The sequence below is a fragment of the Bombus vosnesenskii genome, unplaced genomic scaffold (genome assembly GCF_011952255.1).
Source record: "Bombus vosnesenskii isolate JDL3184/JDL3185 unplaced genomic scaffold, Bvos_JDL3184-5_v1.1 scf7180000013349, whole genome shotgun sequence".
Lineage (NCBI taxonomy): Eukaryota > Metazoa > Arthropoda > Insecta > Hymenoptera > Apidae > Bombus > Bombus vosnesenskii.
In genome coordinates, this window is record NW_022882985.1 from 1,768,547 (window position 1) to 1,794,831 (window position 26,285).

The 26,285-nt window shown below is 38.1% G+C and overlaps 4 protein-coding genes across 4 annotated transcripts; 2 read left to right on the forward strand and 2 right to left on the reverse strand.

Annotated features, from left to right (window-relative positions):
* Positions 1–721: 721 nt before the first annotated feature.
* Positions 722–4,907, forward strand: LOC117236459 (bifunctional 3'-phosphoadenosine 5'-phosphosulfate synthase 2-like). The gene is made up of 10 exons (XM_033499435.1): positions 722–874; positions 1,071–1,241; positions 1,367–1,892; positions 2,328–2,428; positions 2,611–2,798; positions 2,887–3,133; positions 3,371–3,577; positions 3,706–3,811; positions 3,995–4,171; positions 4,517–4,907. Exons 1-10 carry the CDS (start codon positions 818–820, stop codon positions 4,612–4,614), a joined length of 1,878 nt encoding a protein of 625 aa, XP_033355326.1. The 5' UTR covers positions 722–817; the 3' UTR covers positions 4,615–4,907.
* Positions 4,908–5,027: 120 nt separating this feature from the next.
* Positions 5,028–14,777, reverse strand: LOC117236590 (NACHT domain- and WD repeat-containing protein 1-like). The gene is made up of 13 exons (XM_033499677.1): positions 14,771–14,777; positions 13,990–14,421; positions 12,584–12,930; positions 11,904–12,434; positions 11,541–11,781; positions 9,462–9,645; positions 8,786–9,260; positions 8,279–8,585; positions 7,781–8,006; positions 6,241–6,436; positions 5,620–6,148; positions 5,293–5,559; positions 5,028–5,144 (listed from the first exon to the last, which is right to left on the reverse strand). Exons 1-13 carry the CDS (start codon positions 14,775–14,777, stop codon positions 5,131–5,133), a joined length of 3,756 nt encoding a protein of 1,251 aa, XP_033355568.1. The 3' UTR covers positions 5,028–5,130.
* A 1,586-nt stretch (positions 14,778–16,363) lies between these two features.
* LOC117236591 (bifunctional 3'-phosphoadenosine 5'-phosphosulfate synthase 2-like) lies at positions 16,364–23,549 on the forward strand. The gene is made up of 8 exons (XM_033499678.1): positions 16,364–16,373; positions 20,703–20,923; positions 21,049–21,574; positions 22,010–22,110; positions 22,293–22,480; positions 22,569–22,818; positions 23,056–23,262; positions 23,391–23,549. Exons 1-8 carry the CDS (start codon positions 16,364–16,366, stop codon positions 23,532–23,534), a joined length of 1,647 nt encoding a protein of 548 aa, XP_033355569.1. The 3' UTR covers positions 23,535–23,549.
* A 1,157-nt stretch (positions 23,550–24,706) lies between these two features.
* On the reverse strand, positions 24,707–26,138 carry LOC117236498 (lissencephaly-1 homolog). The gene is made up of 4 exons (XM_033499508.1): positions 25,920–26,138; positions 25,299–25,827; positions 24,972–25,238; positions 24,707–24,823 (listed from the first exon to the last, which is right to left on the reverse strand). Exons 1-4 carry the CDS (start codon positions 25,962–25,964, stop codon positions 24,810–24,812), a joined length of 855 nt encoding a protein of 284 aa, XP_033355399.1. The 5' UTR covers positions 25,965–26,138; the 3' UTR covers positions 24,707–24,809.
* Positions 26,139–26,285: the final 147 nt, after the last annotated feature.

Genomic DNA, 26,285 nt, shown 5'->3' on the forward strand with positions numbered 1-26,285 from the left:
CAAAAATATAGCACACGGAAGAGCGGGAGAGTGCACGTCAGCACGTGCCACGACGTGGAACGAAACAAAACTTTTCGGGCAAACTGAACTCGCTACTTCTGCTTCTTACACATAGACACGCGTCTACGAAGCGCCATATCTATGCGCACGCAACTTACATTCATTCAGAATTTCATCGAATTACGTACTTTGTGCTTCTGTACCTTTGACATTTTTCAATATGATATTCCTGACAGTTTCACGTCGTATATTAGGCTTCTGACAAAATGTAGTATTAAATAAGAAATAAGAAATAAATAAATAATAAATGAAGAGGATTACCTGTTAAATGTGGAAACCTCGAGGCTCGATAGCGTAGGCTGCCTTAAACTTCAATTACGTGTACGTTATATCCACCTTAATACGTAGCTAAAATTCGATGAGCTTCCTAAAATGCTCATTTCCTCGGAGAAATATCTTACGTAGAGCGAGAAATTCTCCGATCCCCACCCGATCCAGCTTTCCTTTTCACTTTCTCGTTTGACGGAACTCGCTGGACAGAAATGCTCGACAGCCGCGTAGTCGATGCAGAACTACACGCCTGGATAGATAGCAATCGATAGTGTTCTTTATCGAATAAGAAAATCGAACATTCGATCGGCGCCATTGCCTCTATTTTAGATGTCGCTATTAAGTTGAATTTATCTCATTCGCGGAGAAACGAATTGGTCGAATAGATCGTTGCACAGTGGACATTTAAAAACAGTAGAATCAATCGTCGAGTATTTTATAAGATCCTTATCGTTGCACGAAACTTAATGATCAAATATTCCGTATAATGGGGATATATACGAAATCTTCGATGGAAAATCGAAATACACAGAAGAATAATCGGGTATAATAACACACGTATTTTTAATGATTTATCCAGTCGTATGTAAAATAATCAACCGTCGAATTAATTATTTTCAGTAATATTTCGATGACTCTAAATCGGATAAAGTGTATTGATCTCCTAATTTACTTGAAAATTTCAAACAGCAAATAAAAGATACGTCGCTTTGAAACGTCCCGCGTTGAAATATTTGCAGGTTCTCGCGACGAATGTGATCAAACAAATACACCACGTGTCGAGGGAGAGACGAGGGGAAGCCTATGGAAAATTCAAAGAATTTTGTGGCTGTACGATTTGGTTGACAGGGCTGTCCGGTGCTGGCAAGACGTCCATCTCGTTCGAGCTGGAAAATTACCTGGTTTCTCAAGTAAACTTTTTGCTCTAAAGTTCGAAATTCTCAAATTGCCATATCTCGAAACTTGCAAATTGCCAGACTCTCGATCGGACCTCAATTTTTTAACGCTTCAGGATCATATAAACTTGCTTTTGCAGGGACTGCCAGCCTACAGCCTGGACGGCGATAATCTTCGTCACGGATTAAACCGGAACCTGGGCTTCTCGAAAGAAGATCGCGAAGAGAACGTGCGAAGAGCTGCTGAAGTAGCAAAATTGTTCTCTGATTGCGGTATGATCACCATTTGCAGCCTCGTTTCGCCCTTCGAGGCGGACAGGAGGCTGGCGAGGAAGATACACGAAGATTTTAACTTGAAGTTCTTCGAGATCTTCGTGAAAGCTTCCGTGAAGACGTGCGAAGTCAGAGACGTGAAAGGCCTCTACGAGAAAGCTAGAAAAGGGATGATTAAAAGCTTCACAGGCATCGGCCAGGAATATGAAACGCCCAAAACTCCTGATCTCATCGTGGATACGGAATTTCATAATTTGCAGACCTCGACGAGAATGGTGATCGAGTTGTTGAGGACCCAGGGAATTCTTCCCAAGACTCGAGATCAGGTTCAGGAACTGTTCGTCGAGGAGAGGAAGATAGAGGAGGCGAGAAAAGAGGCGGAGAATCTTCCGAGTACGTTGCAAATGTTTTCTCACTTAATTCTGTATTTTGCATTTTAATTATTGCCTTGGTTTGCAAAATAATTCCACTTTTTCTTGTCTTTTGTTGATTGGACAAGCAAGTGACTACTACGCTGTGGCTAAAAAACACGTGGATGGTTCTTTATTTCTGACATCATGTAATTTGCTTACGAAATTACGAAAATATAAAGATTTGGAGGTGTCATAGAATGTTGTGGCACGTAAACATTTCCGGCTAAAATAATTCACATGCGAAACATCAAATATTCATAAATTGCCACGATACACACAGATAAGATAGAGAAAGTTCTTTTCCAAATTGATGTTTCCAATTGACAAAGAGATAAGCTTTTATGTAAACAATTTCCATTTGATATATAGTACTTGATAATTGCCTAATTCCTCAAATCAATATGCTCAATTTAAGGTATCAACATCAGTAAGGTTGACTTGCAATGGGTTCAAGTACTCGCTGAAGGTTGGGCTACTCCGCTCACAGGTTTCATGAGGGAGTACCAATATTTGCAGGTGCGTAATTAAAATTTGATTAACGAATTGCATGAGATTTAAGCATAGAGAAACGAGTTCTATCTTTGGACGATATTAATTATGAAACACTAAGTTTGTAAAGGTAAAAAGTTGTAGAATAGAGATAGATTTTTCTAACGAGATAACAAATAAAATGTGCGTGTGTGTATGTTATTTTCAAGTGTCAACACTTCAAAACTATCGAACAAAATGGGGACGTGATTAATCAATCGATACCAATCGTGCTTCCGGTTAGCACAGAGCAGAAGGAAAACTATACTACAGCACCGGCACTGACCTTGAAGTACAACGGTCAAGATATCGCAATTCTGAGGAGACCAGAATTTTTCGCTCACCGAAAAGAAGAAAGGTTCGATTATGTTTTTTCAGTAAATTATTATTTCTAGTTAGTAGTTAGTCTCCTCTTATGTGAAAATAAATCGGAAACATTGCAACAGGTGTAGCAGAGAATTTGGTACAAACGACCTTGGACATCCTTACGTCAGAATGATCCACGAATCGGGTGATTGGCTGGTTGGAGGAGAATTAGAAGTTCTGGAAAGGATTAAGTGGAACGATGGTCTCGACAAGTACAGGCTCACGCCAAACGAAATTCGTAAAAAGTGCAGAGAAATGGAAGCGGATGCTGTTTTCGCCTTCCAGTTGAGAAATCCGATTCACAATGGCCACGCACTCTTAATGCGGGTTAGTTCTCATCGAAAACAACAAATTTCAAGTATAATATAAGAGATAAAATTATTTGCTTTAAAGGAGGTTCGATACGAAGCAAAATTAATTAAGTTTCCATTATCTTGATAAGAACCTAGTTGAGGGTTAAAGAAAGTCCAATAAATCCAATCAATTACGACATTTACATTTTCCTGCGCAAAAATTCCTATTCTTCTTCTCTTTTAATGTAATTATTATTCAAATTAATACCAGGATACCAGAAGATACCTCGTGGAGGAACGTGGTTGTAAGAAACCAGTTCTTCTACTGCATCCTCTGGGAGGATGGACGAAAGAAGACGACGTACCATTATCAGTTCGGATAAACCAACACCAAAGTGTTCTCGAGGAGGGTGTATTGCACGAAGACACCATCCTCGCTATTTTTCCAAGCCCGATGCTTTACGCTGGCCCTACAGAGGTATTATTTATTTCCCTAAAAAATTAATCAACAATTAAGATTGATGGAATAAGAGAAGCGTAGTATTTCGAAGAGATATAAATATTTTAAATTTGAGAATTGTTTAAAATTTGCGATTTTTATTTTAGGTGCAATGGCACGCCAAAGGAAGATTGATGGCTGGGGCAAATTTCTTCATCGTTGGTCGTGATCCCGCGGGTTTGCCGCATCCTGACAAATCTAAAACCCCGGACGGTAATATTCTGATAAGACGAATTTCACTTGTCCCTTGATTCCTAAGATTACTCGCATAAAAAATTAAAAATCGTACGCTTTTATTCTTGATTTATTGTGCGAAGTAATTTTATTGTTATATCGAAGGAATTCTGATATTTCATTATCGTGATAAATCAGCGGTCGCTTTAATTGTAAAATTAGGAAATCTGTACGATGGAACGCACGGCTCGAGGGTACTGTCGATGGCACCGGGTCTTCAGAATCTCAAAATCATACCGTTTAGGGTGGCAGCTTACGACAATAGAAAAAAAAAAATGGCTTTCTTCGAGCCGGAACGATCGCAAGATTTTATTTTCATATCAGGAACTAAAATGCGAAGTGAGTTATATTATTTTCATGTACGTGTTTCTTTTCTTTTTCTTCTAAATCTTCCTGTAATTACTTTGTATATCCTATCTTGCCTATTTTATTAATGAAATCATTAGAAATGAATCATTAGTAACGAAATTATTTTAAAAAACAATTTCTTATTTCACTTCTTATTTTAAAAAATCTAAAAAAAAATAATGAATTAAATTGTCAACCATAAATGTAAATTGCATTAAAAACACGAAATATCGCATTAGAATAAATACAAGATTTATATAAAAACATTTCTATGAAACATCCAAATAATAATAAAAAAAAACAGTACTAATAAACATTAATATACCGTTATTTCAGATTTAGCAAAATCCGGGGAAAATCCACCAGAAGGATTCATGGCGCCAAAAGCATGGCAAATCGTTTCGGATTATTATCAAAAACAACTGAAAAACTAATTTTAAATTACTATTAGCTGCAACTCTTGTACTAGAGGGTAATTATTTACAAGGACCAAAATATTTTCTGTTTAAATGAAATTTAATAATTAAAATGATAAATATAAACATCTGTTCCGCACAAAAAATGGCTGATTCTTATTGTTCACTTATAAAAGACAATAATTTCGTCAGATACAAGTAAGGTACATCGAAGTAATTTATTTATAATCTTTGTTAAAAATGATCCCTAAAAAGGTTGGGAATGGGGGATGAAAATAAATAAAGTTAATTTATTTCTCCTCTAATAATGATATACATATGTGTACCTATATTTTTATATATATATATTCATGTTTATTGCGTCAGACACGAGAAATTTGTAATTTAGAGCTTTACCTTAGAGACGTTTTCCTTTCGTGTTTTTTTTTTTCCTACTTACTATTTTTCTTCTCTGTTACTTAGAAAGACAGTGGAAAAAAGAAGAAAGTACGACGATTAGGATTTAGTCCGTTTAGTTTCTAACAAAGTATCGCTTTAGTCTGGTACACCTGGGGAAAAAATAACATTTCAATTTCAGCTTCTAATGACATTTTATTATCTCTGTCCTCGGTGCAGCAAAAAGTTTTGCTGGCGCGAATAATCATAAATAAATAAATGGCTTTTCTTAATTAAATTAAATAATTCTCTTAAACTCACCTTCTTCCTCAGAATCTGATATTCGCGTAGCTTGCAAAGAACTTTGCTTCGACAAAGTCCTACCATGAGCACGAGGTCTAGCAGGTGGCGACTGTTTATTCCAAAGTGCTTCGAGTTGATCAAAGTGTTGGGACTGGGCGAGTGCAGCCTGTTCCGGTCCTAAACCGGATGGACTACTCGTTAATCCAACTTTGCTGATCTCGTCCATGGAAGCGCTTACGCTGAATCGTCGTTGTAATCCATCCTCTATCGATGACGTTAAAACTCCTGGAATTATATAATAGTTTAATTTTGAATATAATGCACTGTAATCATCGTCAGCAATACCTGAAGTGAGATGGCCATATTTCCTATGCCACGTGTCGCTATCCAATGACACTTCTTTCTTCAATAATCTCTTATTGGGTCTCTTCCGTCCAGGTGGTCTCAAATCTCTGGTATCGCACCAAGGTGCTACGTAATCCGGTAATTTCACATACTGCGCTGGAGTATTATGCAAACATAGAATAGGCATGCATTTGTGTTCGAGTAAATGCAACGCGAGCCTCGACATATCCGTGGCAACCTCGACACCTAACACAGGGACGTGTAACATTATGCTGCTCAGTGAACAGCCCTTCTTCGTGTCCCAAATGATCAAACTCTTGTCTTCGCTTCCAGACGCTGCTAGAGTTCCATCACACGACAATTTTACGCAGGTTACATAACCTAAATGGCCTTTTAAGGTATGCAGATCGCTGCCAGTATTTATGTCCCAGACGATCAGGTTCGCATCCTTGGAACCAGAAACTACGATGGATTTGTCGAGCACAGAAACTGCGACGCAGGTGACGTGATCCGTGTGACCAACGAGGACCTGAATGAAAATCTGTTGTACTTTCTTCATTTCCAAAGATTTTTCTAAATTAAATGTAGGAATTTAAAGTTATTATTATAACATGTATAAACCTGAGATAATTTGCCGCCAGCGAGCTGCCAAACCTTCAAACTCATGTCTCTCGAGCCCGTAATCAGTGACTGAGAATCTGGAGTAACTACTAGACAAGTAATTTCTTGAGAATGCGACACTTGGTACTTTTCTTCAGGACCAACACCTAAACTTACTATTCTTAATTGATTGTCTCCTGTTCCGCATACCGCGTATCTGAAATTTAGAAAAGAGGAAGACAATTAAATCTAAAAACATCGCAATTGCTAATTTATTATAATTATAATTATTATTGTTAATAAATTATTCAAATAACGATCATTGTAGGAAAAATTGAAACAAGGCGACTGTATTGGTATTATAAAAAACTCGAGAAATATTAAGAATTAATACAAGAAAGCAAATTTCACTAAAATATCTGCTACACGGGAAAGTTAGTTTTTCTCACGTACGATGCTTCCTAATAGCAACTTTCTATCGAGGGCGGGGTTAAGACCCTTCCTAGTCCACCAACCTTCGTTTGTCCAATCCGAGGCAATGTATATTGCCCCCGCTTCCTAACCTAAAATGGCGTCAACAAATCCGATGATCCCGTGCGCCAGACACACCCATCACTAGCTTTCCTCCGACACAGCATCGTCGCTCAACTTTACTTCTTCTACATCGTTGGAAAAGTCAATTACTAAGTCTAACGCTAACGCCTATCGGGGCAGTCTAAGCATAACGCGAGAGTCGGTCTCGGTATTGTCGAGCATACATTTCCTCACCTAAATATCTTATAGTGCTACGTCCACTAATACATTAAATCCAATTATAAGAGCCCTGCTCTAACGTACATATTGTAATATCGTAGAATAGCTTTGATTGGAGATCGGCTGTGTGTGCGTGCGTGCGTGTGTGTGCGTGTGTGCGTGCGTGCGTGTGTGTGCGTGTGTGTGCGCGCGCAGGACCGAGCAGGAATGCATTGGCGAGGGTCAGAGTTGATCGAGACGTCGAGAAGCATAGAGTGGTTAGAATTGAGTTGTGAGTGTTGTCGAGCGTTAGAGTTGCTAGTGAGAGAGAGAGAGAGAGAGAGAGAGAGAGAGAGAGAAAGAAAGTTACCAAATAGTTGTCAAGTTATTTGATGTAAATACGAGCGTTGCATTTAGTTTTCCTGTTAATCAAACATCGTTTCTCTGTCTAACTAATATCTGTATTTTCAATCCATTATTAATAAATTATAATTAATCGGACAAAATTACACCTTTAATATATACCGATATTACAATATCTACCTTATCTACGTGCGATAAGTGATTATCTATCTATCTATGCTCATCAGTGTAATCTAAGTGTTGGTAATATATAATTTATAATTCTGTGAATCGCAGTGTTATACAAACTCAATCACCCCTATTATCTCAACGGAAATCAACGGATCGATCGAGTCGTGGTGTCGATTGTTATAATCGTAACGGGAATTTACGACTCCCGTTGACGTCTCTTCTAGCGACTACGTCTGCCCGCGATTGGTCGAACAAACAGTATCTCAATTTATTAATTACAGCCACTGTATCGTACCTCATATCGGAAGAAACAGTGAAACAGCGACCAGGCCCACATACTGATTGGATTAGGGTGCCGGTATCAGCTGCCCAAACTCGGATTGTACCAGCTCTATCAGAACTCACTATTCTTCGGCCGTCAAACATAGATGTGACTGCAGTAACAGGTGCCTGGTGTCTAAATGTCGATACCAGTAAACCTAAGGTCAGACCCCATACACGAACTGTTTTGTCCTCAGAACCTGTTTCCAATTTAATTTCTTGTTACTGTATTGTATCAATTTCATGCTTTGTTACTTGGTTATTGAACTATTGTACTTTAATGTATTTTGATTGAAAAAAGAAATGGGTTTTTCTTCGGTATTAAAGGCAATACAAAATTATGGTAGTATTTGCAAAACTAGTATTGCAAAAAAAGCATACAAACAAGGTAAATAAATGAAATTTTTGTTATAGTATCTGCCATATACGTATACGTATGGCAGGCTCTAATGTATTTTATCTACAGACCTACCAGAAGCAACAAATAAACCAGAAGCTGAGAATGCAATGCAGGTGACGCTAGCGATATGTCCTTCGAAAGTGGAAAGCAATTCGTGAGTATTCAATTGCCACAGATTTACGAGAGAATCGACTCCACCGGTAACTGCCATTGCTCCGTCCCTGGATATATCCAAACAAGATATGGGAGCAGTGTGTGGGTGCAACGATACCTCCTTCACGAATTTCGCGGGTTTAGCGTGTATCTCCTCGCCACGGAAACTCCAGTAAGCCACTCGATCGCCGGAAGCTGTTATCAGGAAGTCGTCCTTCTCCGTCACCTTTTCGCAAAAAATTGAATTGAAAAATTATATTATATATGAAAGATTAATTTTGATCTTTCACTACTTGTAATTTAACATGCAAATAGAAAAGGTAATTTGCTACGACGATTAATTCCAATTTCAATAAATGTTTACTCATTTTCCATTCTACCTTTTTTTATTAATATAAAATCATAAATACGAAATCTGTAATTTACCTTGACGGCGGTAACATCCGCCGAAGGATTCGCCAGCAACGTTCTCGTCAATCGTCCACTGTGCATATCGAAAACGGAAACCTTTCCCTTCGCTCCTCCAGCAATGGCTCTTCTGCAATCTTTCGCCAAGCAGATACTTTTCACTTCACCTTGATGACCTCTCAACGTGTGGACCTCAGTTCCCGTGGCCAGAGATCTCAAATATAATTTCTGATCTTCGCAGGCTGCCAATAGGAACACCGAATCGGCCGATACGTCGAGCACAGTCACGGCGGATGGTAAAACGATGCTTTTTAACAATGTGAATCTTTCTAGACACCATAAGCAGACTGTACAGTCGGAAGAACCGGAAACCAGAATTTCTCCCGCAGAATCGACGCGAATGGACTTTACTGGCCCTCTGTGGTGGTCCACTTTGATGAGAACATCGCCGGTTAGGAGACTGGTGACGATTATTCTCGAGTCTTCGCCACCGCTAATGGAAAGCGAAAGGTTTGGCGTTAGTTGATAAATACGAAACGAAATAACTTATAGAACAATCTATAATTAATACAAATAAGAAGTACTCGGAGAAGATTGAAATCTTTTCCCATTTTTCCGGTTACCTTTTTTAATCAAGATTATGGAAGAAAGCGTTTTTGATATCTTATTATTACTACACGATAAAACTATGAACCTGACAATCACTGAATTCTTGAGCGCGGACGTCAAGCACAGAACTGGGGCAATGTGTTCTTGGATTCTTAACTTCAAGGTCAGCTCTTTCATATCCCATACTATAATTGAAGTGTCTTCAGAGCCTGTCAGTAGATATTGCGAATGCTGTGTCACGGCTAAACATGAAATTGGATTTGAGTGCCCTGAAATGAAAAATATTTCTCATAAAATATCAAGTTGAACATAAAAATCTGTTTGTTTGATATTTGACTTTGGCGGGCTGATACCGCATATTGAAACGAGAATAATTATTTCGCATGATCGATATATCAGAGACTTGTATTAAATTCCATGTTCGTCGTTTTGTGAAAAAGCGAAAATACCATAGCAATATCGCGTGCTTAAAATGGCACTTAAAGTATCATATACGTTAGCTGGATTATTTTCAACTATATTCTCACAAAAGCTGACCTATTTTCAATTGCATATTAAAGCGACGCTGCTATTTAAATGCTCGTGAAATACAGATTCAGGGACAACGTACAAAGGAGGCTTGTTAGGACCATTCGCGGAGAGACGCGGTCGCTAGAAGAACGCGTCAGCGAGAGGCGTAAATTCTCGCTACGATTATGTTAATCGACGCCGCGAAATAGTCGTTCCCCTGTTTCGGCTAGGATAACAGAGGTGGTTTAATGAATGTAACACTGTATTAACAGTGTTACGTCGCGTAACACTCTACCTAGCCGAGGCCACACACCGCGGGCAAGATGGCAACCAGATGTCTTCGGATACTCACTGCGTACCCTCAACAGTCTCAAGTACCTTCCATAAATCTCATAGATTTCCTAGTAAAGGTCCTTCAAACCAAACAAACGTCTATTTCCGAAGAATTTCTAAAGACTATTGTCTACCACGGCTGGACAAGGGAAAGTTAGTTTTTCTCACGTACGCTGCAACTTTCCTCCCACTAACCACTTTCTCTCGAGGGCGGTTAAGACCCTTCGTTTAACCAATTAACAACGAAGCCTACTCCCTCGCTCTCCTAACTAAAATCGTCACCAACAAATTCGATGGTCCCGTGCGCTAGACACACCCATCCTTAGCTTTCCTCCGAGACAGCATCGTCTCCCAAGACAGTACTGATTTTACATCCTTCGAACGGTCAAAATCCTTCCACCGGGTATACACACCCGCAGATCAGTCACTCATTCATCTCGTACATACGTAACAGCGTAACTGCCTTCGTTATAAGTTGTTGGAATAAACGGTGAAATATAACTTACTCTACTGTGTCATATTCATTTAACCACCTCTGTTATCTTAACCGAAACAGGGGAACGACTACTTCGCGGCGTCGATTCGCCGAATCGTAGCGAGAATTTACGCCTCTCGCTGACGCGTTTTCCTCGCGACCGCGTCTCTCCGCGAACGGTCGTAACAAACAGGTTAACATAGAACAATATATTTTACAATAATATGATGAAGATGTTACAGAAATTTGACTCGACTTTGCGATATCTCTAGATAAATTCGTTTGCTCGTCAGATTTGTCAAAGTGTCATGTTTGACTGGTCAGAAGGAACTGAACTCCCTTCGATTATTTTCGTTTTTTCTGGAAGGCGACCCCCACTACGTTCGGATCACGCCACATTCTTTTACGCAAAGTAAAATAACGGCCACGAGTGGACGTTTCTGGAGATCGTCCTGCTTAATAAACCATGCGCTTGCCACTACAATGTTTGTTCGCCGGGCAGCCGCGACGATCCGTCTGCGACGTTGTAGGACCGCGAGCGACGGTTAGAAAATACAGCCTGTGGTAACCCTCGTGGCGTAACAAGGCTTTTTCACAGCAAATTACCAAACTGAATATAAAGTGACGAGTTTTCATCGTTGCTTCTCCTTTTCCCTCGCGAGAACTTTTAAGCTTTAGAGGCTATGCTAATCTTCTTAAAAGAAACAAATTTATTCTCTTGCAAAGGGCTCGAATTAACGTTACAATGTAAATTGTTTGCCATTTAACGCATACAATATATTTAGAAATATATTCTCTGCTAAGAATTCGAATATTTTCGTGAGCTACTAGCAATTAAATAGTTACCTTTAAAAGTATGAACCAATTGCCCAGACATCACGTGCCATAATTGAGCGTCTCCCTGGAAAGGGATAATGATAACGTGCTGTCCCGAAGGAGCAGCTTCGACGAGTTTCACACCTTGCGGACAAGACAAAGTACGAATTTGAAGAGGTAGAGGCGGTTGGAGCCAGCCATTTAATGGCACCAATAATGGCGCTGTATAACCATCGCACCATGCCATCGCTGCCGTAACCATTCTGCTGACCTTCAATCACACAATTTTCTTCTGTTTATGATCAAACAATCTTGCAGTAATTAGTGTTATTGCCATTTCGAATTAGAATATTTTGCTTCAAGTACATAATTACACTGTCAGCTATTTCTCACCAAATCTCCGCCATCTTCAGCCACAGGTCTAAGCCAACAGATCAGCTGCGCGCCAAGTTGAAGAGGATCTCTCGTCAAAATGTCACTGGACTTTCTCACTGTATAATAAACCAATTCCAAATCTCTCTCCAGCAGATACTTCCTCGAATGCTCGAGAACACACCTCAAATAACTAACAGAAATCATTTGCACGCTTGCTAAGAGGAAATCGAACGCGCAGACTGCCAATTTCTTTAACTTTTCTACGTCGCCGGCTCTCAATAAATGTAACCAAGCCTCTTCCACGTGTCTCATATTGTACGCTGTGTCTTGCGACCTCGGTCTGCTCTGGAAAGGCGTCTCTTTCTTCGGAGTTTCCTCTTCGGGGGATGATTTGTCATCCTTGTCTTCGAAATCTTCGGAGAAGAAGAGATTTGCCAACTCGCCGTGGTAGCTTTTCAATGTTTCCTGATTGGGGAAGTACCTTTTTCGGGCTAAGTCGCGAATCGGATAACGCCAGGAGAAAAGCAGCCTTCCGCCCATTACGCGAACCTGTGAATAGCGAATTGATGGATTTGTGGATTCTTCTGCCAGTTTCGAAATAAGAACAAGATCTTCGAAGATTATCGAGTCGAGACGTTTAACTTTTTGGAAAGGATTTCTTTCCTAAATTTTCTGCCAGAAATTTCAACCAGACTTACCTTGAGATATTCGTTGAAGGTTCTCCTCACCAAGCACCAGCTGCCAAAATTGAACTGCCCTTCGTTTAGAAATAGCGGCCCGTCGCCTCCGGTTGGCATGATCACCTCAAGAATCTCCGTTTCGGACAAACCATACTCCGTGGAAGCCAAAATGGCACCGATTCTGTTAGCCGCGTTTTCACCTATCAACTTCTCCAACGTGTCGAAAACGTTCTCTGTCTCGTGGAAATCCGTACCCGAATCTTGCAGTTCGATTAAAATCTCATTGCTGCGTAGTCTTTCTTTTTGTATTGGGGTGAGACGCAGCACTTCCGGTGGAAGAGCCGTAGTCACGATTAAGTGCACTCCTAAAGTGGATGAACAAAGTACGTTTCGTTTTATACTTTGCAATGTTTGTTGTTTGCTTTCTTGTTTATTTATATGTCGGAGATGAAAGGAAAACCGGAGCCTTCCCTTTGCAATTTTGAGGAAGCCTTCTAATGCTTTAGCCTAGATTTTATCATAACTGTAATTAAGCAATTGTCATTTGTAATTGTTCGATATTTGTGAAAGCGAAAGTGGGTTCGAGGTGACAACTGGTCGCCGAACGTAGCCACGGTCACGGGATAAACGTTTTGCCTGACGAAGGTGTGGATCGGTTGTATCGTTCCCCCTAGAAATCACATAGAATTGTACTTTGGAGATGTCGATATAATGGGACACATGTTGTATTAGGAATCGATCTCCAGACAGAAACTGCCTAGCAACGGCGTTTGAATCTTTCTCGATGCTTCCAAAGAGTATACAACAAACTCTTGGCAGAAACTGCCTAGCAACGACGATTGGAACCTTCTCGATGCCTCCAGCGAGCATATAACAAACAAATGCAGTCGTATAGCGAAAAAGATTTTCATCGGATATTCGTTCGTGTGATCGCCTTGGAAAGTGATACATCGAGCAATTTACCGAGTATCTCAGCAATCGTATTTTTATAGTAAAGAGTTATCCCGTTGACCGTGGATTCGTTTGAACCCCGGAACATTGTTAATAGCGTTAATTAAATTCATTATTCGTGAAACCTATCGATCGTTAATCTCATTATTCGTTAAATTTATTATTCGTAAGACATATTATTCGTTCCTCTTATTGTTCGTTAAACTTATTATTCTTTAATCTAATTAATAGTTAAACTTATCATTTATTAAACTCATTATTCATAATATTTTGTAAAATCTTGTTTATTCGCGTAAATATATTCCCTGTTTCGTAAAACAATGGCTAATTCAAACGAAGAATCGTTACGCGCCTTAAATCCTAATGATAACCCGACATATATATCGTATACTGTACGTATTATCGTTATATAACGATATATTTGAAACTGTGACCATCGCTTAGAAATTCTAGCAATGGCAATTACACGTTACCTGGTGGAAGATTCAATGGCAACCAAGACAGAGCAGCGACGATATCGCAGTCAAGAGGATGCAATCGATGAAGATCGTCGAGAAGAATCACCAGTTGCTCCATCATCGGTTGCTCTTCGATGCGCCTCAGAATTTGGCCCAGCCAATTGTTCAGGTAAAGCGGATCAAACGAGGCGTCTTTAGGAAGATTCCCATCCAATAAACCAGAAAGAAAACCTACATGTTGACAGAGCACTCGAAGTAGCTCGAGACTGTACGCTGATCGAGGAGTGGAAGCACAGAGTCGAACCACTTTGAACGTGGTGCAATCCAACCAGGAAGAGGCATCCGCATAGATTCGCGACAATAACGATGACTTTCCAGAATACCTGCTACCCTTTATCAATATCGGACCGTGTTTCTGCGATTTACCTGTTAAATATAAAAAAATAGCTTGTCAAAGGTAAATAGATGCACTTTTGCTAAAACGATTTCGTTTATAGAATGATCATCCTTTCGACGATTAATTTTCTCATTCAAGCAACTTGCCAAGCTACATAAAATACGATCCTCTTGGTTTTGTACTTTTTTTTACTGTAATTCAGAAATCTGTTCAAAGCAAACTGCCTTATAAGATAGAAATTAATAGGCAGAAAAGTGTATTAGGGGAGCTGTTGCTTTAATAAACAGACATCAAAGTGTTCTGGCGAGGAATCGTGCACGTGCCTCTGCCTTTAATATTCTCAAACGTTCAAAGGATTATGTCTCCGGATAGCGGAGGCATCCAGACGACGAATTAAACGTTTCATCAATACAAAATTTGTATTATTTGAAACCTTCGCGGATTTTTCCAGAAAATAATATGTTTCGTTACGATTTACTTTAGATCAAATCAACGCTGATTTTAAGTGAATTTTGAATAAAACAGCTCTAAACTATTACCTGGGAAAAAGTAGTAAAAGCTACAAAGGAACGTTGACTGAGTTAAATTTTCGAGTTTAACGAGCTACAAAGGAAAATTCATGAAGGAAATTCCACTGTTTCTCGTACCTCGATTCCCATGTCGTCGTAAATCGATTGCAGTTCAGGCCCGACAAGTTCCAATAATTGCTTCCTTTCTTCGATAAATTCTGGAAATATTAGAAACAAAGGAAAAGCGTTATAACGGCGTGACCCAAAAAGGAAAAAAAGAATGTGCAACAGATATCGAAGCAGAAACATCGATAAGAAGCATATGCTGGTATAATTTTACTTGGAACAATTTGATAAAGCTTTCGATTCTCCCCAAATAGAAAATTCGATTTTTAATTCTGAAGATGATCATATTCGTTCGTCTAGTGGCGAAGATCATAAAAAGTGCAGCTAAGTAAATTAATATAAAAATCAATTATAAAATATCTGCGAGACTTTATCCCTGCGATTCTTTTATCCCTGTGCAATAAATTTAATTTCTTTGTTAAATGGAACAAGCCAATTTTTACGAAAAGCAAAGAGAATATCTTCGAGATTTATTTCTTCGCTGGTAGAGAACAGAATTTTTTCTTTATGGTCTTTATACTCCTGGACATCATTCTTTCATTTTCTCCGCACGTAAAAGCTCAACGATCCTGAAAAACCGGGAATTCTCCGGCGATAATTCTTTAAAGAAGCATCTCGCAGATCCACGTTTATTGAAACAGCTTTGCACAGAATAGTTTTCGTAGCTCAACCCATGTAATAGAGCTAAGAAAGAGTGCGATAAAATAAAACGATAATAAAGTAGGTGGGAACATCGAATGAAAGCACTGGCAGGGAAAAATGGACAATTTTACAAACAGACAAACAAGTGAACGGATCGACAAACTGGTTTATTCAGCGATTAACAAAGTTTATTAATTTCCCCTCGTTGTCTTCACCGGTTCATGCGAGCAGAATATACAGTGTGGTGCAAAAGTTTTCCATCATTTTCTCTCCAACACTTCATTTTGGCATGTTAAAGAGCCGTCAGACTATCGATATACAGGATAGATCATGTCACGCTACTAGTTCGAATAAAAGCAAATTGCAGGAAATAAGCAAATTTTTCAAATGGAAATTTTCTTCTTTTTTTACATACATTGAACTATCTGATTGTTCTACGAAAGAAATTCTCAGGGTAATCATGGTCGATAGCTGGTTAGTTTAAAAGATATTTCAACTATAATTTGATAGAATTTATCATACGCAAGACAAAGAAAACATAAATACAAAATGCGCTATTGCGTTATGTCTTTCCCTGTATTTCATAATATTCTACTACTAATTTCATCATATTGTATATTGTATCGTATAATTTCATTATACTGTATATTGTATTGTACAATTTCATTATATTGCATTGTATTTCATTGTATTGCATTATATGTATGAGGTAGGTATGGTGATAGGTGCGTAAGTAACTACTCTTGGTGTTTTTAACGAACAATAGTTTTATTAGAACTAATCAACAATCAGAGTTAACAATTAACAACTAACAATTACACTTAACAGACAACAGGTAACAACTAACAAATAACGATAGACACCGCGAGATCGTTCGACGCGTTGCTATGCAAATAGTACCGAGAAGTTACACATTTAATGGCGCAAGACAGACTGACTCTGCTTTTGTTTCGGATCGCGCAGATTCTTCCCTTCGTAGCCCATCGATATCCCCCACTAGCGTGCATTCATTAGATGTGCCGCCAGTGCTGGCACGTGTATGCTCTTCCGAGAATTCGGCGGAAAGAGTGTGAAGATATCGATGGTACATTGGGCACGTCGGTGTTGCGCTTTGGCAGCGTCGCGCTTTGCATCCGGAGCCATTGAAAAGTTCCGTGGCCCGTGTCGCCACATGTATATACAAAATATATACAAAACTGGAAAAAACTCTGCTTAGAAATCTTTTTAAATAATAACCCCAGTAGATAGGCATCGCCCTTGCTTGGCTTATTTGTTAAAGGCATTACGTAAATTCTAATAGATATAATCTCGTAAAGGTGAGTGCAAAGTTTAATATATACAGTATCATGTATATGGGATATCAACTGAGTTTTAAATTTGCACTAATGTGAACCATTTATGCGTTTTAACGCACACTGCAAGTAACCACACAATCTAGTTCCCAGAATAGCCATGAAAGAAAACTGTAATTGCTACAATCTGCCACGAATTATACGTGTAACAACGCCCAATCGTGGAATATCAATATTCCACAATACCTGAAATAGGAACATGATTCGAAGCTATAGTACGTTCGTAACGTATTCAAAATCTTTCTGCTAGCTATTGCAAATAACCTAAAACTAATAAATTTGTTTCTCTCATATTCATAAAATAAAGGGAAACTTTGTAACAATTTAATAATTATTGTTTCATAACAACGTTGTATGGCCAATTCGTTGCGATCAGTTATCCCTATCAATCTCGATAAACGCTGGCACGGCGTTTACACCGAATCAGAATATTTCTAACATGAATAGAGTATATTATAACATGAATATTTCTAAACTCAATAAACGTCCGGACCTGTTGCTTGTCTCGTAACAAAGATGTTGCACGATTTAGCACAATGAAATAAGAAGAATTCGTATAAACATAGCTTAGCATAGACTTTGTTTTCGAGTTACAGCTTATTTTCTACGTACCTTCAGAAAAATTGACGTCGGAATGATCAGGTCCAGCTTCGATAGAATCTCAAATGCATCGCGTCGTGAATAGTCAAACTTGTTCGAAAAATTTACAAACTTGTGGGCAACTTTGTTCGCCACTTGTTGGCGAACAGAACGAGAGACACTGTGACCTTACGTTTTATTGACGACAATTATTGGTATCCCAATATAAATCGGAATAATTTCAACTCATTATACAACTTTCATTCTTTTCTCTATGATAACCTACAAATCGTCTTCTAGACATCGCTGACTACTGAAAATTAGACGCCGACATCATTGAACTATTTCAATTACGAAACGAGAAATTTCGCTGTCCTCGAGTTTTTCCAGCGGCACGAGTTTTTCCTTTATTCAGAGAACAAGAGAGTATGAATGTGTCGTTTCTCCCCTCTCACGAGCAATACGTGTTACCGATGATATATAAAGGAACACGTATCACCAGGTACTCAGTACACCCGCGCGAGTCGTTATCGTTAATTCGTTACATTTCCAAGAGATTACTGAACGAAAGTTTGGTATTTCACTTGATTTTAATATCGTGTTCAATTCGAATAATACTATATATATATATATATATATATATATATATAGCAGTAATAGAAGAGGAGCTTTTTGGACAACGATGGATCAGAAAAATGAAGTCAAAGAATGCGATGGGAAAACTAATCGCGTGAGTTTTCGTTAGATCTTGCTCTTCGAGTTATTCGTATTTAGATTTAGATTATTGCTGAGCAATTGGGATTGCCTCTAATATTCACAATTTGTGCATCGTTTTAAGGAAACGAATTAAGGAATAAACAATATTTAACAGCTTCTTCCCCGCAACGATTAGTCAGCATATTCTATCTTCACTTCAAAATAGAAAGAAAGAAGCGTTATATGAATATAGACTCCTGAGTTTTGCTTTATCAAGAAGTCACATGAAAAAAAAGTCACACAAAACTGAAGAATTAACTACTCTAAAAATAAGGAATTATTTCGCTTCTATTATGTCGCTACGCTTATTTATATTTAGGTCTATAGTGGGGGGGGTCATCATGTGACAGGTTATTCCGTCGAGGTTGTGAGGTTCGAATTTGGTTTCTATACAAATTATTAAAATTTATTCAAATTTCAAATAGGAACGCCCACTCGCGCTATTGGTAGTTTCAGTCTACTTTACGGCGCGTGCGTGACAATATTATAATATAGTTATATAATAATTTATAATATAATTATATAATAATTTATAATATAATTATATAATAATTTATAATGTAATTATATAATTATTACTAATAATTCACGGCCGAAATATTAGTCTTTTCATTCATAACTAAAATATTAGAACATTTCTTTAATTTGTTATTTATCATTTAACAGGTAAATGAAATTTTGGCCAACCGTACCAGCGATGACCCTTTAAATTACATAATTAACGATGTGTAATTTTAAGTAATAATTCAAGTGCAGATAATTCATAGTATTTCAGTTTTAGAAAGTCTGTGTTACAGTTTTTTGCAATGAAACTACTAATAACGGTTACCTAATTGGTAAATCTTTCGTTTGCTTAAACAAATGAACTTCTTATCTTACAAGTGGGCTCGTATTTCGTGAAGTAATTTGCCTTGTCTTTCCGGTATCTGTAATTGTAACAACACAACTACTTCCAAAATGTTGTTTCTTTTTTCAGTTTCGTTATACTTGTATGTAGACGAAGTTCACAAAGAAAGCGTTACGTAATGGAAAAATTATATTACATTTCCAAATCAACGAGCAGAGAAGAACAGGTTACCCTCTCTTCATTTTGCGCCAGTCTTCTTAGAATTTCGCAAATGCTAATAAAAAGGACGAAAGCTTAATTCTATTAGAGCCGAAAACGTCTGAGCGTTAAAGGGCGATTTAATCTCAAACAGTCGTTCTACTGTGAACAAATGTAAACAATAACAAGTATCAGTAAACAAGTAAAGCGGACAAGTATCAGTAAAGCGTATTACGTAAAGTTCAGTTCCCTTTGCGATTTCCCATTTCCGATATTTTTTGAGCTATTTCTCCGAGTACAGTCGCTGGCAAAAATATAGCACACGGAAGAGCGGGAGAGTGCACGTCAGCACGTGCCAGGAACGAAACAAAACTTTTCGGGCAAACTGAACTCGCTACTTCTGCTTCTTACACATAGACACGCGTCTACGAAGCGCCATATCTATGCGCACGCAACTTACATTCATTCAGAATTTCATCGAATTACGTACCTTGTGCTTCTGTACCTTTGACATTTTTCAATATGATATTCCTGACAGTTTCACGTCGTATATTAGGCTTCTGACAAAATGTAGTATTAAATAAGAAATAAGAAATAAATAAATAGTAAATGAAGAGGATTACCTGTTAAATGTGGAAACCTCGAGGCTCGATAGCGTAGGCTGCCTTAAACTTCAATTACGTGTACGTTATATCCACCTTAATACGTAGCTAAAATTCCATGAGCTTCCTAAAATGCTCATTTCCTCGGAAAAATATCTTACGTAGAGCGAGAAATTCTCCGATCCCCACCCGATCCAGCTTTCCTTTCCACTTCCTCGTTTGACGGAACTCGCTGGACAGAAATGCTCGACAGCCGCGTAGTCGATGCAGAACTACACGCCTGGATAGATAGCAATCGATAGTGTTCTTTATCGAATAAGAAAATCGAACATTCGATCGGCGCCATTGCCTCTATTTTAGATGTCGCTATTAAGTTGAATTTATCTCATTCGCGGAGAAACGAATTGGTCGAATAGATCGTTGCACAGTGGACATTTAAAAACAGTAGAATCAATCGTCGAGTATTTTATAAGATCCTTATCGTTGCACGAAACTTAATGATCAAATATTCCGTATAATGGGGATATATACGAAATCTTCGATGGAAAATCGAAATACACAGAAGAATAATCGGATATAATAACACACGTATTTTTAATGATTTATCCAGTCGTATGTAAAATAATCAACCGTCGAATTAATTATTTTCAGTAATATTTCGATGACTCTAAATCGGATAAAGTGTATTGATCTCCTAATTTACTTGAAAATTTCAAACAGCAAATAAAAGATACGTCGCTTTGAAACGTCCCGCGTTGAAATATTTGCAGGTTCTCGCGACGAATGTGATCAAACAAATACACCACGTGTCGAGGGAGAGACGAGGGGAAGCCTATGGAAAATTCAAAGAATTTTGTGGCTGTACGATTTGGTTGACAGGGCTGTCCGGTGCTGGCAAGACGTCCATCTCGTTCGAGCTGGAAAATTACCTGGTTTCTCAAGTAAACTTTTTGCTCTAAAGTTCGAAATTCTCAAATTGCCATATCTCGAAACTTGCAAATTGCCAGACTCTCGATCGGACCTCAATTTTTTAACGCTTCAGGATCATATAAACTTGCTTTTGCAGGGACTGCCAGCCTACAGCCTGGACGGCGATAATCTTCGTCACGGATTAAACCGGAACCTGGGCTTCTCGAAAGAAGATCGCGAAGAGAACGTGCGAAGAGCTGCTGAAGTAGCAAAATTGTTCTCTGATTGCGGTGTGATCACCATTTGCAGCCTCGTTTCGCCCTTCGAGGCGGACAGAAGGCTGGCGAGGAAGATACACGAAGATTTTAACTTGAAGTTCTTCGAGATCTTCGTGAAAGCTTCCGTGAAGACGTGCGAAGTCAGAGACGTGAAAGGCCTCTACGAGAAAGCTAGAAAAGGAATGATTAAAAGCTTCACAGGCATCGGCCAGGAATATGAAACGCCCAAAACTCCTGATCTCATCGTGGATACGGAATTTCATAATTTGCAGACCTCGACGAGAATGGTGATCGAGTTGTTGAGGACCCAGGGAATTCTTCCCAAGACTCGAGATCAGGTTCAGGAACTGTTCGTCGAGGAGAGGAAGATAGAGGAGGCGAGAAAAGAGGCGGAGAATCTTCCGAGTACGTTGCAAATGTTTTCTCACTTAATTCTGTATTTTGCATTTTAATTATTGCCTTGGTTTGCAAAATAATTCCACTTTTTCTTGTCTTTTGTTGATTGGACAAGCAAGTGACTACTACGCTGTGGCTAAAAAACACGTGGATGGTTCTTTATTTCTGACATCATGTAATTTGCTTACGAAATTACGAAAATATAAAGATTTGGAGGTGTCATAGAATGTTGTGGCACGTAAACATTTCCGGCTAAAATAATTCACATGCGAAACATCAAATATTCATAAATTGCCACGATACACACAGATAAGATAGAGAAAGTTCTTTTCCAAATTGATGTTTCCAATTGACAAAGAGATAAGCTTTTATGTAAACAATTTCCATTTGATATATAGTACTTGATAATTGCCTAATTCCTCAAATCAATATGCTCAATTTAAGGTATCAACATCAGTAAGGTTGACTTGCAATGGGTTCAAGTACTCGCTGAAGGTTGGGCTACTCCGCTCACAGGTTTCATGAGGGAGTACCAATATTTGCAGGTGCGTAATTAAAATTTGATTAACGAATTGCATGAGATTTAAGCATAGAGAAACGAGTTCTATCTTTGGACGATATTAATTATGAAACACTAAGTTTGTAAAGGTAAAAAGTTGTAGAATAGAGATAGATTTTTCTAACGAGATAACAAATAAAATGTGCGTGTGTGTATGTTATTTTCAAGTGTCAACACTTCAAAACTATCGAACAAAATGGGGACGTGATTAATCAATCGATATCAATCGTGCTTCCGGTTAGCACAGAGCAGAAGGAAAACTATACTACAGCACCGGCACTGACCTTGAAGTACAACGGTCAAGATATCGCAATTCTGAGGAGACCAGAATTTTTCGCTCACCGAAAAGAAGAAAGGTTCGATTATGTTTTTTCAGTAAATTATTATTTCTAGTTAGTAGTTAGTCTCCTCTTATGTGAAAATAAATCGGAAACATTGCAACAGGTGTAGCAGAGAATTTGGTACAAACGACCTTGGACATCCTTACGTCAGAATGATCCACGAATCGGGTGATTGGCTGGTTGGAGGAGAATTAGAAGTTCTGGAAAGGATTAAGTGGAACGATGGTTTCGACAAGTACAGGCTCACGCCAAACGAAATTCGTAAAAAGTGCAGAGAAATGGAAGCGGATGCTGTTTTCGCCTTCCAGTTGAGAAATCCGATTCACAATGACCACGCACAAGAGTTAATGCAGGTTAGTTCTCATCGAAAACAACAAATTTCAAGTATAATATAAGAGATAAAATTATTTGCTTTAAAGGAGGTTCGATACGAAGCAAAATTAATTAAGTTTCCATTATTTTGATAAGAACCTAGTTGAGAGTTAAAGAAAGTCCAATAAATCCAATCAATTACGAGATTTACTTTTTCCTGCGCAAAAATTCCTATTCTTCTTCTCTTTTAATGTAATTATTATTCAAATTAATACCAGGATACCAGAAGATACCTCGTGGAGGAACGTGGTTGTAAGAAACCAGTTCTTCTACTGCATCCTCTGGGAGGATGGACGAAAGAAGACGACGTACCATTATCAGTTCTGATAAACCAACACCAAAGTGTTCTCGAGGAGGGTGTATTGCACGAAGACACCATCCTCGCTATTTTTCCAAGCCCGATGCTTTACGCTGGCCCTACAGAGGTATTATTTATTTCCCTAAAAAATTAATCAACAATTAAGATTGATGGAATAAGAGAAGCGTAGTATTTCGAAGAGATATAAATATTTTAAATTTGAGAATTGTTTAAAATTTGCGATTTTTATTTTAGGTGCAATGGCACGCCAAAGGAAGATTGATGGCTGGGGCAAATTTCTTCGTCGTTGGTCGTGATCCCGCGGGTTTGCCGCATCCTGACAGATCTAAAACCCCGGACGGTAATATTCTGATAAGACGAATTTCACTTGTGCCTTGATTCCTAAGATTACTCGCATAAAAAATTAAAAATCGTACGCTTTTATTCTTGATTTATTGTGCGAAGTAATTTTATTGTTATATCGAAGGAATTCTGATATTTCATTATCGTGATAAATCAGCGGTCGCTTTAATTGTAAAATTAGGAAATCTGTACGATGGAACGCACGGCTCGAAGGTACTGTCGATGGCACCGGGTCTTCAGAATCTCAAAATCATACGGCTTAGGATGGCAGCTTACAATAGAAAAAGAAAATGGCCTTCTTCGAGCCAGAGCGATCGCAAGATTTTATTTTCATATCAGTAACTAAAATGCGAAGTGAGTTATATTATTTTCATGTACGTGTTTCTTTTCTTTTTCTTCTAAATCTTCCTGTAATTACTTTGTATATCCTATCTTGCCTATTTTATTAATGAAATCATTAGAAATGAATCATTAGTAACGAAATTATCTTAAAAAACAATTTCTTATTTCACTTCTTATTTTAAAAAATCTAAAAAAAAATAATGAATTAAATTGTCAACCATAAATGTAAATTGCATTAAAAACACGAAATATCGCATTAGAATAAATACAAGATTTATATAAAAACATTTCTATGAAACATCCAAATAATAATAAAAAAAGCAGTACTAATAAACATTAATATACCGTTATTTCAGATTTAACAAAATCCGGGGAAAATCCACCAGAAGGATTCATGGCGCCAAAAGCATGGCAAATCGTTTCGCATTATTATCAAAAACAACTGAAAAACTAATTTTAAATTACTATTAGCTGCAACTCTTGTACTAGAGGGTAATTATTTACAAGGACCAAAATATTTTCTGTTTAAATGAAATTTAATAATTAAAATGATAAATATAAACGTCTGTTCCGCACAAAAAATGGCTGATTCTTATTGTTCACTTATAAAAGACAATAATTTCGTCAGATACAAGTAAGGTACATCGAAGTAATTTATTTATAATCTTTGTTAAAAATGATCCCTAAAAAGGTTGGGAATGGGGGATGAAAATAAATAAAGTTAATTTATTTCTCCTCTAATAATGATATACATATGTGTACCTATATTTTTATATATATATATTCATGTTTATTGCGTCAGACACGAGAAATTTGTAATTTAGAGCTTTACCTTAGAGACGTTTTCCTTTCGTGTTTTTTTTTTCCTACTTACTATTTTTCTTCTCTGTTACTTAGAAAGACAGTGGAAAAAAGAAGAAAGTACGACGATTAGGATTTAGTCCGTTTAGTTTCTAACAAAGTATCGCTTTAGTCTGGTACACCTGGGGAAAAAATAACATTTCAATTTCAGCTTCTAATGACATTTTATTATCTCTGTCCTCGGTGCAGCAAAAAGTTTTGCTGGCGCGAATAATCATAAATAAATAAATGGCTTTTCTTAATTAAATTAAATAATTCTCTTAAACTCACCTTCTTCCTCAGAATCTGATATTCGCGTAGCTTGCAAAGAACTTTGCTTCGACAAAGTCCTACCATGAGCACGAGGTCTAGCAGGTGGCGACTGTTTATTCCAAAGTGCTTCGAGTTGATCAAAGTGTTGGGACTGGGCGAGTGCAGCCTGTTCCGGTCCTAAACCGGATGGACTACTCGTTAATCCAACTTTGCTGATCTCGTCCATGGAAGCGCTTACGCTGAATCGTCGTTGTAATCCATCCTCTATCGATGACGTTAAAACTCCTGGAATTATATAATAGTTTAATTTTGAATATAATGCACTGTAATCATCGTCAGCAATACCTGAAGTGAGATGGCCATATTTCCTATGCCACGTGTCGCTATCCAATGACACTTCTTTCTTCAATAATCTCTTATTGGGTCTCTTCCGTCCAGGTGGTCTCAAATCTCTGGTATCGCACCAAGGTGCTACGTAATCCGGTAATTTCACATACTGCGCTGGAGTATTATGCAAACATAGAATAGGCATGCATTTGTGTTCGAGTAAATGCAACGCGAGCCTCGACATATCCGTGGCAACCTCGACACCTAACACAGGGACGTGTAACATTATGCTGCTCAGTGAACAGCCCTTCTTCGTGTCCCAAATGATCAAACTCTTGTCTTCGCTTCCAGACGCTGCTAGAGTTCCATCACACGACAATTTTACGCAGGTTACATAACCTAAATGGCCTTTTAAGGTATGCAGATCGCTGCCAGTATTTATGTCCCAGACGATCAGGTTCGCATCCTTGGAACCAGAAACTACGATGGATTTGTCGAGCACAGAAACTGCGACGCAGGTGACGTGATCCGTGTGACCAACGAGGACCTGAATGAAAATCTGTTGTACTTTCTTCATTTCCAAAGATTTTTCTAAATTAAATGTAGGAATTTAAAGTTATTATTATAACATGTATAAACCTGAGATAATTTGCCGCCAGCGAGCTGCCAAACCTTCAAACTCATGTCTCTCGAGCCCGTAATCAGTGACTGAGAATCTGGAGTAACTACTAGACAAGTAATTTCTTGAGAATGCGACACTTGGTACTTTTCTTCAGGACCAACACCTAAACTTACTATTCTTAATTGATTGTCTCCTGTTCCGCATACCGCGTATCTGAAATTTAGAAAAGAGGAAGACAATTAAATCTAAAAACATCGCAATTGCTAATTTATTATAATTATAATTATTATTGTTAATAAATTATTCAAATAACGATCATTGTAGGAAAAATTGAAACAAGGCGACTGTATTGGTATTATAAAAAACTCGAGAAATATTAAGAA